Below are 27,058 nucleotides of genomic sequence, written 5' to 3' on the forward strand. Positions count from 1 at the left end.
CTGGGTAAATATGTTACTTTGTACCTCTTAGGTAGCTGTCTATTATTTCTTGGGTTATTTGTAATCTTGATTCTTCTAGAATTGAAGTCCTAGGATTCTCAACCATAGATTTGGGAGGGAAATAGAAGGCAAAAAATCAAATAGGATTTGAGTCCCAAAATGTATGCTTTAAGAATTTCGCCAAAGAAAGACCCCTGCTATATTGACTTTGGATATTAATTCTATAAAAGGAAAAGAACAGATGCATTTCATGCTATTGTATAATATATTTTCTTTAGGTAATCATCAGACAATAGGTTATAGGAGGTATGGCGACAATGTAGATGCCTAGAAGATCTCAGATGCCAGAGAAGTGCCACTTTGTGCTTTGAATCAGTGTACTTATGACTTCACAATTCTTTGAATAAAATGTAATACCCAAATGCTTCCCAGTTCCCTGCTTCTCTGAATTCCAAGAAAGGACCATTGCCTCAACTATAGACAAGTTCCATTGGGATACAAGGACTTGGATAACAACTTTGTGAGGAGCAAGTATTCTTAACCCATAAACATTGAGACTTTACAGGCTTTAGCGGGATTAGCTCTCTCTATGACACTGTAACTACAGGCTTCCTTATCAAATACTTTCTTGCACTTGACTTTGTCATAGGCCAAAGGCATCATCACCCTGTTGGTAGAAGAAAATTGGCAAAAATTAGACAAAAATAGGCAAAGACTTGAAAATTGATGAATAATTTATTAAGACTCTTACCTTTATTCCAAACAGCTTCTGATCATGAATCACCTCTCCTTCCTAACCAACCTATGAACATTTCAATCTACCCACTGGCACCGATGAAGAACATATTGGGCTCTAGGTTCTTAGTGCTAATTCTAGTTAGCTTGTACTAAAGGCCAGGGTCACACAGAAAAGAATTATCTATCCTATATTTCAAATTGAAGGGAATCTTCGAAGTCACCAAGTCCAAATTCCTCTATTTTTTTAAGAAATGAATGAATGTGGCTGAGACTAGTCAAGTGACTTATCCAGGGTCACAGAGGTAATCAAGTTATTAGTTGAGATTTCAATAGGAAAGAATCAAAGATCCTAGATTTCAAACTAGAAAGAACTTTAGAAAGTCAAGGTCAAAACTTTCTCCTTTTCTTTTTAATGGATGGCTCACAAAATTCAGATGGCTTGTCCAAGGTCACAGAAACAATGTGTATGTGTCTGAGGAAAGTTTTAAACTCAGGTCTTTTCAACACTAAGCTCCATGCAGTGTCTCCAGTAGAGAGATTAAAGTCTTGCTCTATTCTTTTGTGATTGGCTCACTTCCAGGATATCATGTTCAGTTCCTTTTAGGAAGGAAATTGATCATGTGGGGGACGTTCATGAGTTAACAAAAATGGAGAGAATGAAACAGTGTCATAAAAGATAGGAGAATCATAACCTGAAGAAGAGATGGACTTGCTCAGCTTGCTTGTTCTTTGGCAACAGAGCTCAGAAGTGGAACTGGAGGCTCAGAAGGGACTGTTTTTAAATGCAGTGGGAGGAAAGCTTCTTAACCATGAGAACTCTCCAGAAGGGGAAAAAAGCTGTCCTCACTGAAGACTTTCAAACACATGTCCAATGGCCACTTATTGAGTAGGGGTTTCTGATTCCCACCCTGGTTCTACCCCATAGTCCCTGAGGTCCCTTCCAGATAAGAGATTCTGTCATTTTACATCTATTGACATCAAAGCCAGCCTTGAACTTACGTGTTGCAACATGATTGTCCAATATTTTTGTCACACATACAATTATCACAATCAGAAAACCATTGAGAGCCAAACTCATGGATTATGCCATTTGCATCCCTGCAACCTAAAACAGAACATAAGGCAATTCTGTTCAATTGCAATTGATGATTTTATATTTTTTTTTACCAAGTCCTTAATGCCACCAAATCATCCCAATCATGGAAAATTTAGGCCTCTTCCCCCCTGTTTCCTTTAATTTCCCCCATTTTTTGCACTTAGTATTTTTTTCTAGTTATATGTAAAGAGAGATTTCAACATTCATTTTTGTAAAATTTTGAATTTTAAATTTTTCTCTCTGCCCTTCTTCTCTCCCTTTCCAAAGATATCAAGCAAGCTATTATGGTTTATATAGGTACAATCTTGTTAAATGTAGTTGCATATTAATCATATTGTGAAAGAAGTATCATAATGAAAGGAAAAAAAAACAAAAAAGAAAGAAGTTGAAAAAGTGAAAACAGCACACTTCAATCTGCATTCAGGCTCTTTTATTTTCCTGATTGTGGATGGCATCTTCCAACACAAGCCTTCTCCAGTTGTTTAGTATCACTGCATTGCTGAAAAGAGCTAAGTCCTATAATAGTTGACTGTTCCACAGTATTTCTGGGACTTTGTACAATATTCTCTATGTTCTGCTCACTTCACTCAGCATCAGCTCCTGTAAGTCTTTACAAGTTTTTTCTGAAATCTGCAAGCTCATCATTGCTTAGAGAACAATTGTATTCCATGACATTCTTTTGTGTCATGAAAGGAATTTGGCAGGACCCCTTTGCCTGTTTTGAAAAATAATACTATGTAGTATTAGAAGTACTTGTTCTTTAAATGTTTGGTAGAATTTGCTTGTAAATCCATCTGTTTTGGGAGAGTTTTTTCTTGGGGAGGTCATTAATGGCTTATTCAATTTCTTTTTTATTAAAAATGTTTTTTTCTCTCCTTTTCTATTATTTTCATCAATATTTATCCATTTTACTTAGACTTTCAGATATTTTGGCATATAGTTGGGCAAAGAGTTTCTGAATTATCATTTTAATTTCCTCTCTCTTGGTGTTGAATTGACCATTTTTATTTTTGATACTGATAAGTTGTTTTTTTCTTTCTTTTTTTCTAATCAAATTACCACACATTTATCTAGTTTGTTGGATTTTTTAATAATCTCCTCTTAATTTTATTACTTTGATAGTTTTCTTATGTTTAATTTTTATTAATATTTCCTTTAATTTTCAGAATTTCTATTTTTTTTAAACTCCCCCCCCCCCCGCTGGGGTTAAGTGACTTGCCCAGGGTCACACAGCTAGGAAGTGTTGAGTTTCTGAGATCACATTTGAATTCCTGTCCTCCTGAATTCAAGGCTGGTGCTCTATTCACTGCGCCACCTCGCTGCCCCCTAGAATTTCTAATTTAATATTTAATTGGGGATTTTTTTCCCCTCTAAATGTTTTAGTTGTATGCCCAATTTATAGATTTTCTCTTTCTCTATTTCATTTAGTTAAGCAATTAGAGATACAAAATTTTCCTTCAAAATTGCTTGGCTATATTCCACAGGTTTTAGTATGTTTTCTTGTGATTATCATTCTCTTTGATGAAATTATTTATTTTTTTTTCTGATTTATTGTTGGACCCACTCTTTTTTTTTTTGGATTAGATTATTTAGTTTTGAATTAATTTTTAATCTATTTCCATGGCACTTTGGTACATGTAATTTTTATTTCATTATTACCTGAAAAAATCTATTTAATATTTTTGTCTTTTTGCATTTGATTATGAAATTCTTGTCCCCTAATATATGCTCAATTTTTGTACAGTGGCCTTGTATTGAAGAGAAAAAGGTATATTTCTATCTATTCCCATTCAACTTTCTCCAAAGGTCTATCACATATAACTTTTCTAAAATTCTGTTTACTACTTTAACTTCTTTCTTGTTTATTTTGTGGTAAGATTCATCTGAGAGAGGGAGGTTAAAGTTCCCTACTCATATAGTTTTGCGGTCTATTTCTTTCTGTATATCACTTAACTTTTCTAAGAATTTGGATGCTATATCACTTGGTACGTATATGTTTAGCATTGATATTATTTCATTGTCTATGCTACTCTTTAGCAAGAGTAGTTTTTCAGTTCTAATTAGATATTTTTTCAATTGTGCTTTTGCTTTGTCTGAGATTAAGATTTCTACCTCTGTCTTATTTTACTTCAACTGAACCATATATATTCTGTTCCAACCTTTTTGCTTGATTCTGTGCATATCTCTGCTTCAAATGTGTTTTGTGTAAACAACATATTGTAGGATTTTGGTTTTTAATTCACTCTGCTATTCACTTTCATTTTATGAGAAAGTTCATTCCATTCACATTTACACTTATGATTACTGTGTATTTCCCTCCATCCTAGTCCCCTCAGCATTTCCTCTCTCTCCTTTCACCCTGTTCCTTTCACTAGTGTTTTCCTTTCATCTCTCACCTCCTCAATCTGCCTTCCCTTCTACCAGTTCCTCTTTCCCTTTTCCTTCACCTTTTCCCTTCTTCTCCCTATTAGATAAGATAAATTTCTATTCCCAACTGAGTATGTATTTTAGCCAAATCTAATGAATCAAACAATGTTTACCCACTCATTTCTTTCTCCCTATTGTAATAGGTCTTTTTCACCTCTTCATGATTTAATTTACCCTACTCTCCTTCCCCCTTTCTTCTTCTCTAAGTAGAATCCTTTTTAACCCTTTAATTATTTTATATCATCAGATCAAAGTCAACTTATACTCACACCCATATAGTTCTCAAGAGTTACAAGTATTATCTTTCCATTCATGGGTGCAAACAGTTAAATATTATTGAATAACACAGATTTTTTTTCTTTTTTATTTATTTTATCCTTCCCTTGAATCTTGTGTTTAAACTTTATTTTTCTGTTCAGCTTTGTTCTTTTCATCAGGAAGATCTGAAAGTCCCCTATTTCACTAAATTTCTATCTTTTCCCCTGAAAAATTATACTCAGTTTTGCTGAGTAGTTGATTCTTGGTAGTAATCCAAGCCCCTTGTCTTCCAGAATATTATAGTTCATGTCCTCTAATTCTTTAATATAGAAGCTGTTAAATCCTATGTAATCCTGACTTTGACCCTTTTGTATTTGAATTGTTTCTTTTTGACTGCCTGCAAGTATTTTCTCTTTAACCTGATAATTCTGGAATTTGGCTACAATATTTCTTGGAGTTTTCCTTTTGGGATCTCCTTTAGGATGTTTTTAGTATATTCTTTCAGTGACTATTTTACCTTTTGGTTCTACAATATCAAGGCCATTTCCCTTAATTTCCTTAATTATTTCTTTAAAGATACTGTCCTGGGTTTTTTCCATCTTGGCTTTCAGGAAGTAAAATCATTCTTAACTTCTATTTCAAAGACATATTTTCCAGGCCAGTTTTTTTTTTTCCCAGAGAGATATTTTACATTTTCTTCTTTATTTTCTTTCTTTAAATTTTGTTGGACAGATTCTTGATGTCTCACATTTATTAGCTTCCACTTGGATTTTTAAGGAACTATTTTCTACCTTTTGAACCTCCACTTCCATGTGGCCAATTTTATTTTTATTTTATTTATTTTATTAATTTTTATAATTATAACATATTCTTTTACAGTACATATGCATAGGTAATTTTTTTTACAACATTATCCCTTGTACTCCCTTCTGTTGCAAATTTTCCCCCTCCTTCCCTCCACCTCCTCCCCTAGATGGCAGGCATTCCCATACATATTAAATATCTTATAGTATATCCTAGGTACAATATATAGGTGCAGAACTGAATTTTGTTGTTGTTGTTGTGGCCAATTTTAGTTTAATGGAGTTGTTTACCTCAGTGGAATTTTTTCCCCTTTGATCAGTTCTGTTTTTTAAAGAACTGTTTTCTTCAATCAATTTTTTCTTTTCTAAGTTGCCATCTTTTTTCATAATTCTCCTGTATTACATTCTCCCCCAGTCCCATTATTCTTCTGCCTCTCTTATTGATTTTTAAAATCCTTTTAGGGCTCTACCAAAAGAACATTTGGGACTGGAGATCAATTCATAATCCCCTTTAAGGCTTCACATGTAGGCATTTTGCCATTGCTATTTTCTTCTGGGTTTGTGTTCTACAATTTCCTTTGGCAACCTCCTTTCATGTTTCACAATAAATTCAGTCATGAATACTCTTTAATTGTTCTCCAAGGTTTCATTGTAACAATTGGAAACACCCAATATGTGTTATCAGATCAACAGAAGAATATAAACTCCAAGAAGGCAGGAACTTTTCTTTTTTGGGGTCTCTTTTCTTCTCATCTTAATTTTCTTTCCATGATGAATTTTGATTTTGTAGCTGAAAGCTTAAGCACACATTTTTCCCCACCTTTTTTTCACTACTCTCATCCCATGGTCTTGGCTCTAATGGACACAGATAGACCACACAACATTGCCCCAGACACTTTTCTTGCTAAACAAATCCTTCTATCCCTAGAGAGAGGAAACAAATATAAACAAAGATTTACCTTGTAATTCATCTTCTGGCAAAAGTTCCAGGGGAATAATTATGCATTGAGCATCACAGTATATCAAAAAGTTAGCCAAGGCAAAGAGAACACTTAACATGGTATTCTATTAAAGAAAGAAGAGATTAAAAAAATTAAAGATGGGTAGGGAAGGGAAATAGCTATAGTTTTTTTTCAAGTTTTATTACTGATTTCCCATTTTCTTCCACAGTCACTGCCCAATATACAGTTCGTCATCCTAGCAAGTGATCCTTCCTTTGTAATAACAAAGTCTAAAAAGGGGCACTGGACATGGAGTCAAGAAGATTTGAGTCCAATTTGGCCTCAGACACAATTGTGCGACCTATGGTAAATAATTTAGTCTGTCTGTCTCAGTTGCCTCATGTATAAAATGGGAACAATGATAGCCTACTTAGAGTTCATTAAGTCTAGTACTCTCATTTTACATACAAGAAAATTGAGGCTTTTATAAGACTCTGCCTTGTTCAGAGTCCCCAAATTAATAGCTGATACATATTTCAAGCCTTTGTCATATTGAGTCCAAATACCTATTTCACTTCTGTATATTTTGCCTTCTGTGTTCATAGTAACTCATTTTTTCTTTTCTTTTTTAAATTTGTTTTTGTTGAATGTAGTTTTTATTGCATCATGATCTGAAAAGAAAGCATTTACTATTTCTGCCTTCCTGCATTTACTTTTTAGGTCTTTATGTCCTAATTTATGGTCAATTTTTGTATAGGTTCCATGAGGTACTGAGAAGAAAGTGTACTCCTTTCTATCACCATTCAGTTTTCTCCAAAGATCTATCAAACCTAATTTTTCTAATATTCCATTTACCTCTGTAATTTCTTTCTTATTTGCTTTGTGGTTTGATTTATCTAATTCTGAGAGTGCAAGGTTGAGATCTCCCACTATTATAGTTTTGCTGTCTATTTCTTCTTGCAATTCTCTTAACTTCTCCTTTAGGAAATTAGATGCTATACCACTTGTTGCATATATGTTTAGTATTAATATTGCTTCATTGTCTACCCTTTAGCAGGATATATTTTTCTTATTATCTCTTTTAATTAGATCAATTTTGGCTTTTGCTTGATCTTAGATAAGGATGGCTCCCCCTGCTTTTGACTTCACCTGAAGCATAATAGATTCTACTCCAGCCTTTTACCTTTATATGTATTTCCCTGCTTTAAATGTGTTTCCTGAAAACATCATATTATAGGGTTTTGACTTTTGATCCAGTCTGCTATCTGCCTCCATTTAATGGGAGAGTTCATCCCATTCACATTTACAGTTAAAATTACTAATTCTGTATTGTGCCAAAATGTTTGTGGCAGCCCTTTTTGTAGTGGCTAGAAACTGGAAACTGAATGGATGCCCATCAATTGGAGAATGGTGGGGTAAATTATGGTATATGAATGCTATGGAATATTATTGTTCTGTAAGAAATGACCTGCAGGATGAATACCGAGAGGCTTGGAGAGACTTACATGAACTGATGCAGAGTGAAATGAGCAAAACCAGGAGACCATTATACACTTCAACAACGATACTGGATGAGTATGTATTCTGATGGAAGTGGATATCTTTGACAAAGAGATGATCAAATTCAATTCCAATTGATCAATAATGGACAGAAGCAGCTATACCCAGAGCAGGAACACTGGGAAATGAGTGTAAACTGTTTGCATTTTTGTTTTTCTTCCCAGGTTATCTTTCCCTTCTGAACCAATTCTTCTGGTGCAACAAGTAATTCAGTTCTGCACACATATATTGTATCTAGGATGTACTATAACATATCTACCATGTATAAGACTGCCTGCCATCTAGGGGAAGGGGTGGAGGGAAGGAAGGGAAAAATCAGAACAGAAGTGAGTGCAAGAGATAATGTTATAAAAATTACCCATGCATATGTACTGTCAAAAAAAGTTATAATTACAAAATAAAAAAAAATTTAAAAAAAGAAGAAAAAAATTGGGAAGTGAAGCCTGGAAAAGAAATGATTTAGGGAAGACATGGATATTGTTTTCAACTATTAACATAGTTATCACATGGATGAAGAGTACCTCTTAAGGGCTGGTAAGAATAAAAATCCTGGAATCTTGAAAGTCTCATTTTGAAGTCTATTTTTTTAAATTTAATTTTTTTGCTGAGGCAATTGGGATTGTGACTTGCCCAGAGTCACACAACTAGGAAGTATTAAGTATCTGAGATTAGATTTGAACTCAAATCCTTCTGACTTTAGGGCTGGTGCTCTATCCACTGTACCACTTAGATGTGCCTATAATTTTGAAGTCTTAAAACTGAAAAAAGGGAGGGAGAAAAATGATTTTAATGACAGGGTAAATCTGATATAAATGAAGAAAAAAAGTTCCATCTTCCAAGGACATCGATTTCTTTAGCCACACAGGCCAATTGTATAACAAATCACAACCAGTCTCCTTAGGTTGGCAGTGGACCCTGAATGTAGGAGAGAGAGATTTTTATGTGTTAAAAGAAAACAATTAACAAGATGTCAAGTAGGAAATAAAATTTGAAACAGGATGTCACTCAATTCCCAAGATTAGCAAACAGGTGGATTTATAGGAAGATGAAATGTAGTCTCAAAATGAAGCAGTTTTACAAAAGGAGTCAGCTTGGTTCATATAATTCCCCTAATTCTCTTAATTCCCTTTTTGATTCAAGGGTGAGGAGGCAGGCCACTATCCCAAGGATCTCTTCTTTATAAGTAACCTTTGTCAGGTTCTTAATGTGCTCATTCTCACTATTGACACTATGTATCAAGAAAAGCACATCAAATAACATCTTCTTGCATGTTTGTATACCTGATACAAAACCTAAAAACAAGAATGATGATTTTCCCTAAGGATACAAACCTTGTTAAATTCATAATATGGATACAAAGTCAAGTTAGAAACCAAAATGCTTGGAGAGCCCACAAGGAGCTCATTTGGAGAGAGATTTGCATGTTAACAAGGTAACTAAGAAAACTTAGCAAATTTAAACACTTTGAAACAGGATCACATTTTTGTATTAATTGATGCAAAGTCTCCTTGTATCCTAGCACGCACTCCAAATGCCAATTTATTAATTTCATCTTGAGTCCCAAATATCCTACATCTGATCCCTGGAAATACCTTCTCTTGGACATTCTAGAATAGACTTCATTTTCAGTACAGTTCTGAAGGGGATTCTGTTTCTCTGGTTCTTAGTAGCTTATGAAAATTCCCAGATAATTTTGCTAAACTTCAGTAACAAGAAAATGCCATTTAGGACAATCTCTTTAATTTGATTTTCCAGTTACTAGTTCATATGATGAACATCAGCTCAATCTTCATGGTTCTGATGCTATTAATAACAGAGATGAAAGAAGAACATCAAAATAAGAACACATAATTCACCAAAATCTTCAGAGTATTTCAGTTTTTACATATGACTTGCTTTTTCTTCTTTATCTAATTACTCACCTGATAGGGAATCTCAAAAATAATTGACAAAGGTCAGAATTGTAAAATGAGTCCTTCTGTCTTTTAAAATCATCAGAAAGGTAATTCCAAAGTAAAAAAATAATTTTGACTCTCTCTATAAATATCAATACAATTTTATATATGTAAGATCTTTAATTCAATTTTGAAAACTTGTTGCGTATGTAAAAACTCTTAACTATCAAAATAAACAAAACTCAAAACAATATCAAATTATAGTCCTTAGAGGATTTATTCAACTAGAAAAACTAATTATACTCATTTATTAGTTACAATTTTGACAAATAATTATAATGACAATTACACTAATAACAACTTAGGGCTTCAATATTATTAGTTTTCTCATGTTTTCCTAAAAGCTCTGTGTATATATTATATATGTATGCATTCAAGTATATGTCTATATGCATGTGTCTATGCAGATTTTTATGTGTGTGTATAGATATCTATGTCTTTATATTTATATACATGCTTAATTGTAGCTTGCTTGGGTCAAGTAGGAGGAATGAAAGGGGAAAAAAAGAACAAAGTAAAAAAAATATACAGTAGAGAACAAAAGAATAATCCAGAAGGAAGCAAAGTCATGAATATAACATTTTCTGTTATCATATATGATTTCTTGAAACCGAAGTCTATTATTACATATTTTGAATATTCCATGATGTTCTGCTGAGCATGACAATGTTTTTTTCTTTTTCTGTCTTTCTTATTCCATTTTGTTTTTTCTTATTTTGTATTTACTTTAAAAATAAAATGATTAAAACAAAAACAAAAAATAAACTTGTAAATTCCTCCCTTTTAACAAAGAGTGGTAAAATGGATCCTATTTTTTTAGTTGGAGGTTTTCAAACTTCAGGACTTTAGAATTCTCCAACATGTATTGAGAAGGACGGATAAATTACTAAGAACCAGCCTAAATGGAAAGTCTTGAAGGAACTCACCAATCAGGGTATCTTAGTTGCTCTTTGCAACTTTTTCCTCTAACAATAAATAATAATTATCATTATTATCTGCTTTAAAACAAAATATGCCCAATTAAATGTTTAACAATTTTCAAATATCTGTTTTAAAAAATCATATTCTATTAACAGCTAAATCTAAAAATATCCATATTAAAAGAAAATGTATTTAACTAACAATATTTCTGAAATGGTTTCACAAGCTTTACAACATATAAACAAAATCACAAATTCATGCAATGAAACTTATTTTTAGATAACATCAGTTTAGCCAAATTCACTTCCAAATTATCTTCCATAGGAAATCACTCATATTATCATCTTTGGCATTTTATACTAACCACTTCTGAAGCCTGTAATAAACTTATCCAGCACGTAATAACTACCTAGTCATGACATTCATTTAAAGAAATAACAAATATAGACAACATTTATATAGTGTTTACTATATGCCAGGCATTATGTTAAATACTTCAAAAACTTTATATCATTTAATCCTCACAATAACTCTTGGTGGTAGGGGTTAATCCTATCCTCTTTATAAATAAACAGAGGCAAAGAGTAAATTATTTGCTTAAGGTCACAAAGCTACCAAATTTCTGAGATCAGAATTTATGTTGGTTTCTATGAACCATTTATTTTTCTAAATTTTTTTTGCATTAGATGTCACAATTAAGAGGACATTTTGACACACCATAATTTAGTTATAGAACTAATCTCAACTAAATTAAATGTGAATTTTGTGGTTGTGGGCTCTCTATCTCCTCCTGAAAGTCTAATTTTAAGGGCTTTAGTATATAATTTACAGTCTTTTCTCCAGGTAAAATTTGGGATCCATTTTAATGTTTATATATATGTATGTATATATATTAGAACAATCTGAATTTCTTTAATGTCATTTTTAATATCATTCTCTACTCTTGGTCCCAGGATAAACAAAAATTTCCAGGATGTTCACATCAGAACACTACTCCCAGATTCTATAATTTCCCCCAAGGTAACTTCCACAACAAAATAGAGGTTTACTATCCCTAAGGTGATATCTCCTATATTGATGAAGCTTGCCTTACTTAACCTACTGTCTTGAAGGGACTTCCTTTAGAGGGAGTTCTTAACCACAATAACATGGAAGCTTACCTTATTTCAGAAACTGAGACTGAGGGGAATTTGACCTTCAGGGGCAATCTTCCTTGAAGAAGTCCCTCAAAGAAATGTCCAGAATGCTCAAGGGAGATTTTAAAAAAGACTTCCATCCAGGGTTCTTACTCAACCTGGCTGAATTTGCCAACAATCGTAACAGATGAAATCTGAAATAACCAAGGAAACAAAGGTTTGGGCTTCCAAGCATATCAATTTATTAAGCAATGAATGCCAATTGTAGAACAAATTGGGAACAGACTTCCCCAGCTGGGCAATAGATCCAAAATACAGGGGAAGATAAATTTTTATGTATCAAAAGTGAACAATTACAAGATTAAGCAATGTTTTCTAATTGGAAAAAAAATACCAGTTGTGAGGGGCACTTGGGAAATTTTGGGAATTGGGAAGGGTTTGAATGAACAAGTGTACTTTCCAGGATGTGAAACAGCATATCATTCAATGCTTAATTAGCAAGTAGGTAGAATTTACAGGAAAATGAAACTGAAATCTCAAAATGGAGTCAGTTTTATAGATGGAATCAGTTTGGTTTAAGCAGTTCTCACAGTTCTCACAAACTAGATTCCATAAAAAGTAGCCATAACAGAGGCACTTAGAAATTCACACAATACAAAAATGCAATGAAAGAACCAGTTATAAAACACATGGCTTCACATATACAAAAATGAAGAAAGTATGAGTAATAATCAGGGTTAAAAAGAGATACAAATGTCGCGATTCCCATTTGATTTAATAGTTCCTCCATAATGCTAATGTTTCCCTGTGTTGAATATCTCCAGTTCATCTTCCATGTATCTTGTTTGTATATAGTTATTGGAACAACAAACCAACAATCTCTCTCATTAGACAGTGAGTTCCTTGAGAATAGGGAATATTTTACTTATTTTTTCCCCAATACTTAGCATGTAGTGATATGCTTGTTGACTTGATTATAACTTTGTGAATAAGAACCCAACAAGAAAAACTTTGAAAAAGGTATACCTTATTCAAAAGGAATATAATGATGGAATTTGGAGGAGGTTCAAAAAAGCATTGCTATAGACCAAATTTATTAGAGGGCTGATGATGGACTTATTTTGAGAGAGAAGATTTGCATGTCATCAAGGTAACCAAAAAAAGTCAGCAAACATAAACACCATGAAACAAAGGGTCTAAGCAACATAATGATAATCACCGTTACTAAATAACATCAAGTCTCCTTGTGTCCTAGTAACCCACTCCAAATGTCCACTTAATCATTTCATCTTGCGTCCCAAATGGCCTATGTCTGGTCCCAAGAATTATCTTCTTTTAGAATTCTAAAATAGGCTTCATACTCAGGATAGCTCTGAAGTGGGCTCTGCTACTCTGGTTCTTAGTAACTTATAAAAATTTCCAGATAATTTTTCTAAAAGAATTTCAGTAACAAGGCAATACAATTTAGGACAAACTTTAGTACTTTAGAATGTTAGAATATGCATTCAGAAGGACTCATAGTATGTTATGAACCAGCCTGAATGCAAAGTCTCAAAGGACCTGACAGGAAAAGATATCTTAATGGATCTACAACCTTTTTTCCAAACAATAAATATATTATTATTATTCATTTTAAAGCCAAATATTCCCTATTTAATACTTAAAAGTTTTCAAAGATTTCTTTTAAAAATCACATTCTATTAACATCTAAAGTTGTAATCTAGCAGTTCACATATTAAGAGTTTCCAGATTCCCAAAGAAATACTAAAGAAGGGAAAGGGACCTGTATGTGCCAAAATGTTTGTGACAGCTCTTTTTGTAGTGGCTAGAAACTGGAAAATGAATGGATGCCCACCAATTGGAGAATGGCTGAATAAATTGTGGTATATGAATGTTATGGAATATTATTGTTCTGAAAGAAATACCAGCAGAATTTCAGAAAGACCTGGAGAGACTTACATGAACTAATGATGAGTGAAATGAGTAGGACCAGGAGAGCATTATACACTTCAACAACGATACTGGATGACTATGTATTCTGATGGAAGTGGATATCTTCAAGAGACAATCTAATTCAGTTCCAATTGATCAATGATGGACAGAATCAGCTATACTCAGAGAAGAAACCCTCAGAAATGAGTTTGCATTTTTGTTTTTCTTCCCAGGTTATTTTTACCTTCTAAATCCAATTCTTCCTTTGCAACAAGAAATTCGGTTCTGCACACATATATTATGTCTAGGATATACTGTAACACATTTAACATGTATGGGACTGCCTGCCATCTAGAGGAAGGGATGGAGGGAAGGAGGGGAAAATTCGGAACAGAAGTGAGTGCAAAGGATGATGTTTTAAAAAATTACCCATGTATATGTATTGTCCAAAAAAGTTATAATTACAAAATTAATTAAAAAACAAAGTAAAAAAGTTTCCAGATTAAAAGAGAATTTATTTGTCTAATTGCATTCTAAATAATATTTTCTCAAATTTCACAACATAAGAAAAATTTTTACCAACACAATAATCATGTACTTATAATATGAAACAAAACTTATTCTCAGAAGACATCAATTCAGTCAAAGGTGATTCTAAATTGTCTCCTGCATAGAAAATCATTCATTGTATCACCTTTCATTTTTCATACCAATCTCTTGTGAAATCTATTATAGAGTTAATGAGCATGTAGCAATTATAGTCAATTAAAGAAATAATAATAACAACAGGCATATGTTGCTTGCCATATTCAAGGCACTGCATTAAGCATTTTAAAATTGTTACATCATTTAATTCTCACAATAATCTTGGGAAATGGGTACTAATCCTATTCTCTTTACAAATGAGGAAATATAGGTAAAATTACCTGTTTAAGGTCACACAGCTAATACATTTCGAAGACTAAAGTGTAACACAGATTTCCCTGCTCCATTTGTTTTTCCAACTTTTTAAAGTTTTTTTGCATTTGATGCCATAATTAATTAAATAACATATTTAATTATGTTAATTAACATATTAATTAGAATTTTGTTAAAATATTAATTAACATTTTTTCAACATGTCATGATTGAGTTAAGGACAAATCGAAATCAAATAGAATCTGAATTTCCAACCACAAAATCAAAATCTGGTTTTTTAGGACTATTAGTTACCTGTGCTTTGAAATTTAGAGCCCAAAGTGAACAATTAACTCATTTTCAAAGGTTCATGGTAATATTTTCATCTTTTCATAAACTTTAAAAAATTTCCTTTTAAATGACCCCCAAAGCAAAATCAATTGCTTTTGTGTTCATAACAGAACTCACCCAGGATTCTTTTTAAGTCAAACGTTTATTTTGCAAAAGTGAATAGGCCAAATTGTCTGGGTAACTAGTTAGCTATTAGATTTGGGCAAGGATGCTTATATACCATAAATCTGGCTGTAAGTCATAGTTAAGGAAACTAAATTGCTGTAGAAATGCAGAGGCTTTTAGAAACAGGATCTTTTTAGATAATAGCCTAGTTACTGGATCTACTGAAAATAGAAATAGTCTAAGCATTAATCTATCAAAGGGCAATTACTTGGGAAGCATTACTTTTGTGGCCTTAGCAAGTTTAAATATGCTTACATCAGTGACTTCAGAAAATGCTTATGTTAGTAATTTTCACTAGATTCGGATTCAGGGACCAAAATGTTCCTTACAAAACAATCCCAATTAATTGCAGTAGATACTTTTTGATGTTTCTTAGAGTTTACAATGGTATCTTTCCAATATTTTTTGGTGACTTCTGTATAATTTACATAACCAATTAATTCTCTTATAAAAAGTTTTGAGAATTCTGCTTCAGGCTTCCCCAAAGATAATTATTCGGGGCCCCTTATTTTTCTATTACCCTTCATTTTGTGTGGAGAAAGTGTGGAGTAAGATATGGTGAAGAACTTACAAGAATGTTAAATTCCCTTTCTGTATTCTATCTTCTCTAGATCTCTGTGACCTGAATAAGTATGTTGAGTATTAGCCAGGATTCACTTAGATTTTAGATATATGTATTTAACACAAGTTGATGACATTTATCTCTGTTCAAGTTACCAATGTTTAGACAACTAGTTGCTTGATGTATGGTTCCTCCCTGAACTGGAGAATCTGCTGTTTTTGGCACGAATAATAACATCCAATTAAGGGGTGGGGCACCTATCCCTTAATGCTCCCCAATCCATAATGTAATGCTTTGTAATTAAAACCTATGAAAACTGTATATCTTCTCCTAGTTCTTTAGCCCTTCTACCGTGAGCTTTCTCTTTTCCTCCTCATGGTGAAATTGCTCATTCTTATGAGAATTTATGAAATAAACAACTTTTCTGCTTTTTACTTAGAGAGGTGTCTGAGTAGTCATTTTTGGATAGGATTTTCTATCCCTCACAATTGTGAATGTCTATACCTATTCTTCATAAAAGGGTATGAGTCCAGACAACATTGGAAGTTGAGTAGATGGTCCTTTATGTCTGGTAGTTGGGTTTGGTAGTTCCTCCTCAAAGAATCCTCTTCATTATAAATCTCCCTTTCCATGCCTTAATTAAATTTCATTTATTTTTAAGTTGCTTCCTGATCTAAACATGTTTTTCTCTTTTCATTGTCAAGAGTATCAAATTAAAATTAAATTGCTTACAGCAGACTCATTTCTTCTTGTTTTCTTTAATCAGTGGAAATGATTTCTTTTATTCCACAAAATCAATAGCTCTCAATTTCTAGGGACAGAGTTTCACTTTCAAAGTTTCATTCTTATTTTCTCTTAAAACAAAGTCAATAGAGTTGATTTCCAAATTTACAAAGACATCTCAGCATTTATTAAGCTTTTGTTAAGTGCCTTATCAGATAGGACAAAGAAAAAGTAGTATGATCCTTATTTACTATTTGCATCTAATCGACTTATTAAATGGACTCCTCCAACTCAGATCTATTTTCCAACTTCACATTCTTTGCTCCATAAAGACGAAAGAGGTGCTTAAGGCTAATCTACTTTCAAAATGTATTAAAAAGTTTTTAGTAGTTTCCCTGATAGAGAAACTTAAAATAAAGACAGTATTTTAAGTTACAAATTCAATCTCTAATTTATTTGTAATGCCACAAATCTATTCTTTTTTTGATTACATAACTTTAGTTTCTACAATCCAAATCTGGCTATGGATCAAACAAAGGGAGAAACTATCTTATAAGTTTTTTTTTTTTAATTTAAACTTCTGCTAAAAGGCTAAAGTGGGAATTAGTCCTGCTGACTGGGATAGAGGCTTTAGTATCAAATTAACGAAAAATGGGTGAACAGCTTCAAATGTGAAACTCTGAAACTTCATTAGTCTAACTAAACTTTGAAAATTCTTTGGCTGCAGCTATTTGTAATAGTCCTAATGGCTGGTTGCATGTTCTTTTAGAAATTTTTAAAGGTTGCAGCATATAAAAAACAACATTAAACATGACCCAAGGAAAAGTTTTTGTTATTGAGCATGTTATAAAGAAAAACAGAGATGAAACAATAAGGCAAATACATATTTGCTAGCCTCCCTAATGCCTAATCTCAAATTATAATCTTAATTTGTTATAATTTCAAATCTATTCTTTAGGGCAAATTTTGGAACCATTTAGATGTTTATAAATATTAGAACAATCTGAATTCTTTTAATGTTAGTTTTAAATAGTGTGCTCTGCCCTTGATCCCAGAATAAACAAAACAAAACAAAACAAAACAAAAAAACAATTTAGGATGATCTCATTAGGACACTAACTCCAGATTCTATATCCCCAGAGCAACTTCCCTAAAAGTACCTGGCTATTTTCCTAAGGTGATTGTTTGTAGATTGAAGTAGTTTACCCTGACCAATTGCCCTAAAAGGACTTCCTTTAGAGGGATGTTCTAGCCTCAATAGCATGGGGGCCCACCTTAGCTCAGATAGAAATTTAAATTAAGAAGAATTTGAGCTTTAGGTAAAAAAATCTGAAACACAAGGTTTCACAAGGGTGAATGTTGAAAACTCTATTTGCATGTATATTTGAAAATAAAAAGCTATTGTTATTATTATTTTTAAAGGCTTCCTTTCAGAGTCCTTATCCTCCTTGAGTTTGCCAAGGAAAAATGTGATGGGTGAAATCTGACATAGCTAAAGAAACAAAGATTCAGGCTTCCAAGCATGTCAATTTATTAAGCAATGAATGCCAATTGCAGAACAAATTGGGAACAGGCCTCCTCAGGTTGGCACTAGATCCCTAATACAGGGGAAGACAAATTTGTAGCATCAAAGTAAACAATTAACAGATGTCAACCAGGATACAGGATTAGGTAATCTCCTTTCTATTTGGAAGAAAGATTAGAGACTTTATGAGTTGGAAGAGGCACCTGTGGAGTTTTCAGGATTGGGAAGGGGTAGAATTAACATGTGTACGTTCCAGCATGTGAGACAGCATGTCACTCAATTCCTGATTGGCAAATAGGTGGAATTTACAGGAAAATGAAAATGAAGTCTCAAGAGTCAATTTTACAAGACAAAATCAGTTTGGTTCAAATAATTCCCACCAAACTAGAATTCATAAAGAATAGATATAATATAAAAAGAATCAGAAATACACAGAAATTCACTTAAAACAAAAACAAAAAAGAACCAGTAATAAAACACATGGCCTCAGCTAAAAATAAATGAACAAAGTATGTGTAATCACCAGGTCTAGTAAGCTGTGATTCACATTTGACTAAATAGTTCCTCCACAACGCAAAGCTTCTTTTCTTGATTATCCCCAATTTATCTCCTATATATCTTATTTGTACATAGCTATTTGAACAATAATCCAACAGTCCTCCTCATTAGACTGTGAGCTCCTGGAGAACAGGTAACATTTTGTTGTTTGGTTTGTTTTTTTTTATTATAGCTTTTTTATATGATGATATATGCATGGGTAATTTTTCAGCATTGACAATTCCAAAACCTTTTGTTCCAATTTTTCCTCTCCTTCCTCATCCTCTCCCTCAGATGGCAGGTTGACCAATACATGTTAAATATGTTAAAGTATGTGTTAAATACAATATATGCATATATGTCCATAAGTTATTTTGCTGTACAAAAAGAATCGGACTTTGAAATAATGTACAATTAGCCTGTGAAGGAAATAAAAAATGCAGGTGGACAAACATAGAAGGATTGGGAATTCTATGTAGTGGTTCACACTCATCTCCCAGAGTTCTTTTGCTGGATGTAGCTGGTTCAATTCATTACTTCTCTATTGGAACTGATTTGGTTCATCTCATTGTTGAAGAGAGCAACATCCATCAGAATTGATCATCATACAGTATTGTTATTGAAGTATATAATGATCTCCTGATACTGCTCATTTCACTCAAGCATTAGTTCATGTCAATCTCCCCAGGCCTTTCTGAAATCAACTTGTTGTCATTTCTTACAGAACAATAATATTCCACAACTTTCATATACCACAGTTTATTCAGCCATTCCTCAACTGATGGGAATCCACTAAGTTTCCAGTTCCTTGCCACTACAGAAATGGCTGCCATAGATATTTTTGCACATATGGGTCCCTTTCCCTTCTTTATGATTGCTTTGGGATATAATCCCAATAATAATAATACTGCTGGATCAAAACGTATGCACAATTTGATAACTTTTTTAGCATAGAAAGGTAACATTTTATTTATTTATTTTTTATCTTTTTTTAATATTCCTAGTACTTGGCATATAGTAGGTACTTCATACATAAATATTTGTTGTTTTGATTAAACTTAGTGGGATGAGAACACAACTGGAAAATAACTTTGAAAGGGTATACTTTATTCAAAAGGTACATAAGAGATAAAAGTTTGGGTAGTCAAAAGATCATTGCAAGAAAACAAAGAAAGTGTTCCCTCTATAAATCTACTCTCAAAAAGTATATCAGGTCTTTCTCTGTAGGTGAATATCATTTTTCATCATAAGACCTTGGAAAATGTCCTGGATCACTGTATTGATCAGAATAGTTAAGTCATTTATAGTTGAAGTATAAAACTTTTTTTAAAAAATCAAACGAGGAATTCTCCTTCTTTTTTTTAACCTTCCTTTAATCCTTCCTTTAATTTAATTTTTTAAGTTTTTAACAAGAATTCATAGCTTTGGGGCTGACAACAAATTATGGCAAAGAAGAGTACATTATTATTCTTTAAGAAATGATTTAAAAGAGATTAGAGAAATCTGTATGAACTGATGCAGAGTGAAATAAACAGGATCAGGGGAACAATGTACAGAATGAATATAGTGATACATATGGAAAGAATAAAAACCCTAAAAATCTTCTGAATTCAGAGGAGCTATAATGACTAATTTTGATTCCTGAGATGAGAGAGCAAAATATAGTTTTCTTCTCTTGTCAGAAAAATGAATGCTTATGGATGCTACAATGGATGATTGGAATCAGGTTCATAAGGGTTTGAAACAAAGCCTCAGCCATTAACTCTGTGATCTTGAGCAAGCCAGAGTAAGGTCAGGTGTGGTCTCTAGGCCTATTTCCTCATCTGTAAAATCAGGATGCTACACTTATTGAAATGTCAGTCTAACTTTTCAGCTGTAGATCTAGGATTCTAAGATCCTAATTGTTTAACTGCCTTGTCTAGTTTTGCTTGACTATCTTATGAATAATAACACTGATGGGATTCTGATTATTGCCCCAGGTTACCAGGCTTCTGTGCCTGGAGCCCCACAGAAATCATTAATCATGGGTCTCATGAACAATGAGCAAACTGGTATATTCTATAACCACATCACCAGGTTACCACATGACAGTTATCACAAAATATAATACAGAAATCAGCCAATAAGAAAGCAGCCTCAACAAGGCAAAACATTGCAAGACAAGCTTCAATAAATCTTTCCCCCATATTGCACCTAGAAGTTCCCCTTCTTTGTTATCTGAAGCTATGCTAGTTACATGATTCCTATACATAATGCCCACTTAAATGGGTTTTTTTTTCTGTATGCATTCTGGATAATTGCATGCACAGGTCCACCAAGGCTTTCGGACCTCTCTATGTTAGCAAACTTCTCCTATAATCACAAAATTTACTTCTCATGTAAGCAACACCATTTACTCTATAACAATCCCTGTCTTGCTTTGCTAGGCTGCTGATTCCTTGGCCCATCTAGTGAGTGTGTAAATCTCATTAACATGCTTTTGCTTAGATTGGAGACTATATGATCCTGAATTCTTTCACAGGTGATGCCATGAGACATACCTAATATCTCAATAGCACTTAAAAATGCTTTTTATTTTCAAAATACATGCAAAGATAGTTTTCAACATTCACCCTTGCAAAACCTTGTGTTTCAAATTTTTCTCCCTTCCTTCCTTCCCTCCCCTAGACAGCAACTAATTCAATATGTGTTAAACATGTACAATTCTTCTATAAATACTTCCATATTTATCATGCTGCACAAGAAAAATCAGGTCAAAAAGGGGAAAATGAAAAAAAAAAACAAGCAAACAACAACCCAAAAAAGAAAAAAACTATGTTGTGATCCACATTCAGTTCACATAGTCCTCTCTCTGGGTATAGATGGCTCTCTCCATCATAATCTAATAGAACTGGCTTGAATCATCTCATTGTTGAAAAGAGCCACGTTTGTCAGGTTTGATCATCATATAATCTTGTTGTACAGTACTTTTCAAATATTTTTGGCTTGATTCACTGCTTTCTCCTCCCACATAGACTTTGTTATTTCAAAAGAAGTATGGGGATAGTCTAACCTACAGTAAAAGAAACTGAGGAAGAATTCTGACACAAGGTACTTTATTAATACTTGATGGTCCCTTCCAATGAAATATACCTCTGATTTTCTTCATGATAGGAAATGTTCTTTTCTTCTGTGACTGTATATTTTTAGAGTTTAATGACCAAACATGCAAAAGAAGTATGGAAAAGTACTGAATCTCATTGGTTGGCATATGATGCATAAGCTAAAAGAGGCAAAAATGACATGTCAGCAGGGTCAGGAGTTAGGTGAAACAAGAAATATTTTGACTTACAACAACAGGACACTTGCTCTTGAATAAAAGAGGAGAAACAAAAATAAAATGAAGGACTTTCTATGTAATTGAGCCATTCCTGTCATACTGGGCTTGATCACCATGACAAAGAAAAACAAGGGTGCCGAGCCTTTCTGTAAAGAAACAAATGAAATCAGATTCTACAGTTCACATTTTTGTATCCTAATATACAGAACTTATAAGCACTACTCCTGTGGAATCACATCAGTTGATTGATAATGATTTGAATATAGTTGGGGTCCAAATAAATTATTTCTCACAGAAAGGTCCATTGCCAACTATATATTGGGCACTGACTATGGACTAAAAAGCTTCAAAATTAAAAAAAAAACACAACCCAAAAACCTTGAGCTATTCTCTTCCCACCTACTCTCAACTTTTATCTTTTCCTTTTTTGAATAAAATACTATACAATGTATTTTCCTTGCCTTGGCTATCTTTATGATATTATGTGATATGATATATTGTGTGCTACGTGATACACTTCTGAATGTCAGTAGAGTGAACAATCTGAAATGTAAAATCTTTGTTTGCAACTGATTCCTGTGTCAAGGAAGAGGAAGATTTGTTTATCAGCAAAAATGAATGGGGCAAGGTTGATTGGTCTATCTGTGTCCATGAGAGCCAAGAACCATGGAATGAGAGTGGGGCCAAAAGTAGGAAAAGTGGATTTGATCTAAACATGTACCTGATATGGAGAAAATAGCCATCTATCTAAAAATACATGTAGCATGCTTTCCCCACCATTGTTCTTCTATCAAATAATTAAAAGCTAATACTTATTTTCTAGTATGATAGAAGGGGCACCATATGTTAGTGGATAGAGAGCTTGGATTGAAATTTTAAAAACCTGGGTTTAAAATCTTACTTCTGACTTTTGATCAGCTTTGTGATTCTAGGCAAATCAATAGCCCTCTCAGTGCCTCAAGCACTTACCTATTTAGTCACTCAATTGCACAAGCATCTATTAAATAAATACTTTATGCAAGATATTGCAGCTACAAAGGCAAGATTAGTCATGGCAAGAGAATTAAGATGGAAAGAAAAGAAATCCTAATAATGTCCCTGCCTTCATGAAACTCATGTGCTACTGTTGATATGCTAACACATATCTTCCAAAATAGTATATTGGATGTTTCCAGTTGGCACTATGAAGGCTCAGGGAATGATTAAAAGGCTGTTCTTGATTTAATGGGATTGTAAAACATTGGAGGAGTTTGTCAAGAGAAATTGTAGAACATTTTTGGAGATCTTTAAAAGTGGTCCAGATTTTCATTGTTTGAATGGCTTAGTGTGGTATCTTTTAAGGTGGACTTAAGGACTTGGTAAAAATCTTTTCTGGAATCATCAGTTGCAATTTAACAAATCTGCCATGTTCTGTCTTAGGTTGCAAGATAATGACAAAGTAGTGCACAAATTCAATACAAAAGTGGGAGAATTGTTCGTGTCATTAATGACTTAGACCATATAGCTGTACCAAGTGAGTTCAAAGCTGATGTAAATGCACAGAATTTCTGATCTGGAAGGGATGTCAGGGTCTATAGTGTAGATTCAATCTGGGAACCAGAAATCCTTTCTTAACAAGTGGCCATTGGGCCTTGGTTTGAAAGTCTTTACTTACTTCCACAAAATGATTAATATGGAAATGTATTTTACATGATTGCACATGTGTAGTCTCTATCATGTTATTTATTATCTATTCAATATTGAATGGACAGGGGGAAAGTTAGAATTTGGAACTTAAAAACTTAAAAAAAATTAATGTTAAAATAGTTTTAAATATAATTGGAGAAAATAAAATATTAACAAAAATTGTCTTGGATCTTTGTATTGCTGGAAATAGCTAAGTCATTTACAGTGGATTGTTATACAATATTGCTGTTACTGTGTATAGTGTTCTGGTTCTGCTCATTTACTTTGCATCTGTTCATTTAAATCTATCCAGATTCTTCTGAAAGCATCCTGTTCATCATCTATGATGTTAATATAATACTTCATTTCAATCATATGCTATAATTTGTTTGACCATTCTCCAATCGATGAGCATCACCTCAACTTCCATTCCATAAATTCCATAAATTCTTTGTCACCAAAAATAAAGCTGCTATAAATTTTTTTGTGCATATAGGCCCTTTTATTTCTTATTTTACCTCCTTGGGATAAAGATAGTATTGATATTGCTGGATCAAAAGAATATAAAACTGTCCCTTTGGGTATAGTTTCAAATTGCTCTTCAGAATGGTTGGTGCATTAGGGTCCCACTTTTTCCACTTCCCCTCAAACATTTAACATTTTCCTTTTCTGTCATATTAGCTAAACTGATAGGTGTGAGATGGTACCTCAGAGTCTTTAAATTTGCATTTCTCTAATTAATAGTGATCTGAAGTATTTTTTTCATCCAACTATTTTTTTTTTCATCCATAGATCAGAGAGGTGAACCATTCCATACTCCCCTAATTTGCTCATGGTATTCCTATTTCTGTGCAAACCCATTTTGTCATTGCCTTCATAAATAGTGTGATATAGGCCTATATCTAGTTTCTGCCCTACTGTTTTTCAGTTTTCCAAACAGTTTTTCTAAAATAGTGAGGTCTTGTCCCCAAACTTTGGATCATTGCATTTATCAAATATTGTGTATTGTGTATCTAATCTATTCTACTGATCTACCTCTCTATTTCTTAGCCAGTGCCATATTATTTTTAATGATTACTGCTTTGTAATACAAGTTGAGATCTAGCATAGCTAGGTCCCCTTTTCCCTGTTCTTCTAATTTGCTTATAATATCATTCTTTATATCTAAATCATGAAGCCATTTTGACCTTATCTTGGTATATGGTGTTAATTGTGGGTCAATGTCTACTTTCTTCCATAGTAGTTTCCAATTTTCCAGCAGTGTTTGTCAGATAGTGAGTTCTTATCCCCAAAGCTCGGGTCTTTGTTTTTTTTCAAACACTAGATTATTATAGTCATTGACTAATGTGTCTGATGAACCAAGAACTTTTTCTTGGCCAGTACCAAATGGTTTTAATGACCAATGCTTTATAACATAGTTTCAGGTCAGAAACAGCTAAGCCACCTTTATTGACATTTTTTTTTCATTAATTCCCTTGATATTTTTGTTCTTCCAGTTGAACTTTGTTATTATTTTTTCTAGATCTGTAAGATAATTTCGTGGGTGTTTAATTGGCATGTCACTAGGGTCACTTTTTTCCTATTAAAATTCCCGTGATAATGGGAATTTTGTTATTACTTTTTCTAACACTATACAATATTTTTGGTAGTTTGAATGATATGATACTAAATAATTAGATTAATTTAGATAAATTTGTCATTTTCATTATACTGGCTTTGCTTAATCACAGACAACTGATATTTCCCCAATTGTTTAGATCTGATTTATTTTGCTTGAAAAGTGTTTTGTAATTGTATTCATATAGTTCCTGGGTGTGCCTTGGATGGTATAATTCTAAGTATTTGATATTATCTTAAATTATTTTAAACAAACTTTCTATTTCTTGCTGCTAGAGATTTTTGGTAATGTATTTGTGTGTGTGTTTATTTGTATCTTATAACTTTGCTTATGTTGTTAATTATTTCAACTACCTTTTTTTTTTAGGTGATTCTCTGGGATTCTCCAAGTATACCATCCTATCATCCTATTTGCAAAAAGTGATAGCTTTCTTTCCTCTTCTATTTTCATTCATTCAATTTGTCTTTGCTTCATCACATATCTTATTGAAATGATAGGTAAATATATTACTTCTCATTGGTAGAATGTTTTTCTAATTGTTGTTGTTACTACATCTTCTCAGTAAATGCCCCTTCTAAAACATGATACTACTATTAAATGGAAGGACACATTCGATAGAGGCTCATGAACAACAGTAGCAACTACAAGCACTTAGACAACTCTAGAAAGCTGGGGGAAGAAATAGTGTTCTTTCCTTTAGGAAGCAAACCTGTCAGTGGCAAATGAGTTTGGAGAATGAATTGCAAAGGAAATGCTACAGGTATTTTGCCTCTATTTTTTATCATCAGAGCTTAGGATAGTACCTGGCCCATGGTAACAGTATTGATAGTAAGTACTTAAGAAATGATGTTTCTTGATTGATTACTGAAAGAGGATTTGAGTTCATGTTCTCTGAGTCTAAATACATCACTTTTTATATAAAATTGTCTTCTCTTGGTAGGAGTCTTAGAAATTTTCCCTCCTGCAAGACTGTTCCTAGGCTTAGAGAGGAAAGGACAATATCCTCTCATTCAGTCTTTATTTCAAGAATACAACTGAAATGTTTAAATTGTCACTCTGTTATCTGTTGTTCTCCCTCTATGACTGAACAATGTCCTTTTCTCTACTACATTTGCTTGATGCATTTTGTGATATTACTCAACTGAATGTTATTATCCTGGGTAAATATGTTACTTTGTACCTATTAAGTAGCTGTCTATTATTTCTTGGGTTATTTGTAATCTTCATTCTTCTAGGCTTATAGTCCTAGGATTCTCAACCATAGATTTGGGAGGGAAATAGAAGGCAAAAAATCAAATAGGATTTGAGTCCCAAAATGTATGCTTCAAGAATTTCGCCAAAGAAAGACCCCTGCTATATTGACTTTGGATATTAATTCTATAAAAGGAAAAGAACAGATGCATTTCATGCTATTGTTTAATATATTTTCTTTGGGTAATCATCAGACAATAGGTTACAGGAGGTATGGCGACAATGTAGATGCCTAGAAGATCTCAGATGCCAGAGAAGTGCCACTTTGTGCTTTGAATCAGTGTACTTTTGATTTGACACTGCTTTGAATAGAATGAAATACCCAAATGCTTCCCAGTTCCCTGTTTCTCTGAATTCTAAGAAAGAACCATTGCCTCAACCATAGACAAGTTCCATTGGGGTACAATGACTTTGGGAACAACCTTGTGAGGAGAAAGTATTCTTAACCCATAAACGCTGAGACTTTACAGGCTTTAGAGGGATTATTTTTTTCTATGACATCGTAACTACAGGCTTCCTTGTTAAATACTTTCTTGCACTTGACTTTGTCATAGGCCAAAGGTATCATCACCCTGTTGGTGGAAAAAAATTGGCAAAAATTAGACAAAAATAGGCAAAGTAAGGAAGCAATGAATAAGTTATTAAGACTCTTACCTTTATTCCAAACAGCCTCTGATC

The 27,058-nt window shown here is 33.2% G+C and overlaps 1 protein-coding gene and 1 long non-coding RNA gene across 3 annotated transcripts in view; both read right to left on the reverse strand.

Moving 5' to 3' along the window:
- Nucleotides 1-246: 246 nt before the first annotated feature.
- Nucleotides 247-11,994, reverse strand: LOC141558730 (uncharacterized). The gene is made up of 4 exons (XR_012487130.1): nt 11,860-11,994; nt 6,282-6,387; nt 1,738-1,843; nt 247-667 (listed from the first exon to the last, which is right to left on the reverse strand). It is a non-coding gene; the product is annotated as an uncharacterized LOC141558730 (long non-coding RNA).
- A 14,537-nt stretch (nt 11,995-26,531) lies between these two features.
- Nucleotides 26,532-27,058, reverse strand: part of LOC141558732 (beta-microseminoprotein J1-like) — a 28,119-nt gene continuing 27,592 nt past the window's right edge. For both annotated transcript variants that reach the window (XM_074296372.1, XM_074296373.1), the window contains one exon: nt 26,532-26,952. In XM_074296372.1, coding sequence (XP_074152473.1) covers nt 26,823-26,952 — 130 coding nt within the window. In that variant the 3' untranslated portion in view covers nt 26,532-26,822. The remainder of the gene's footprint in view (nt 26,953-27,058) is intronic.

This window comes from Sminthopsis crassicaudata, chromosome 2, assembly GCF_048593235.1.
Source record: "Sminthopsis crassicaudata isolate SCR6 chromosome 2, ASM4859323v1, whole genome shotgun sequence".
In the NCBI taxonomy this organism is placed as follows: Eukaryota; Metazoa; Chordata; class Mammalia; order Dasyuromorphia; family Dasyuridae; genus Sminthopsis; species Sminthopsis crassicaudata.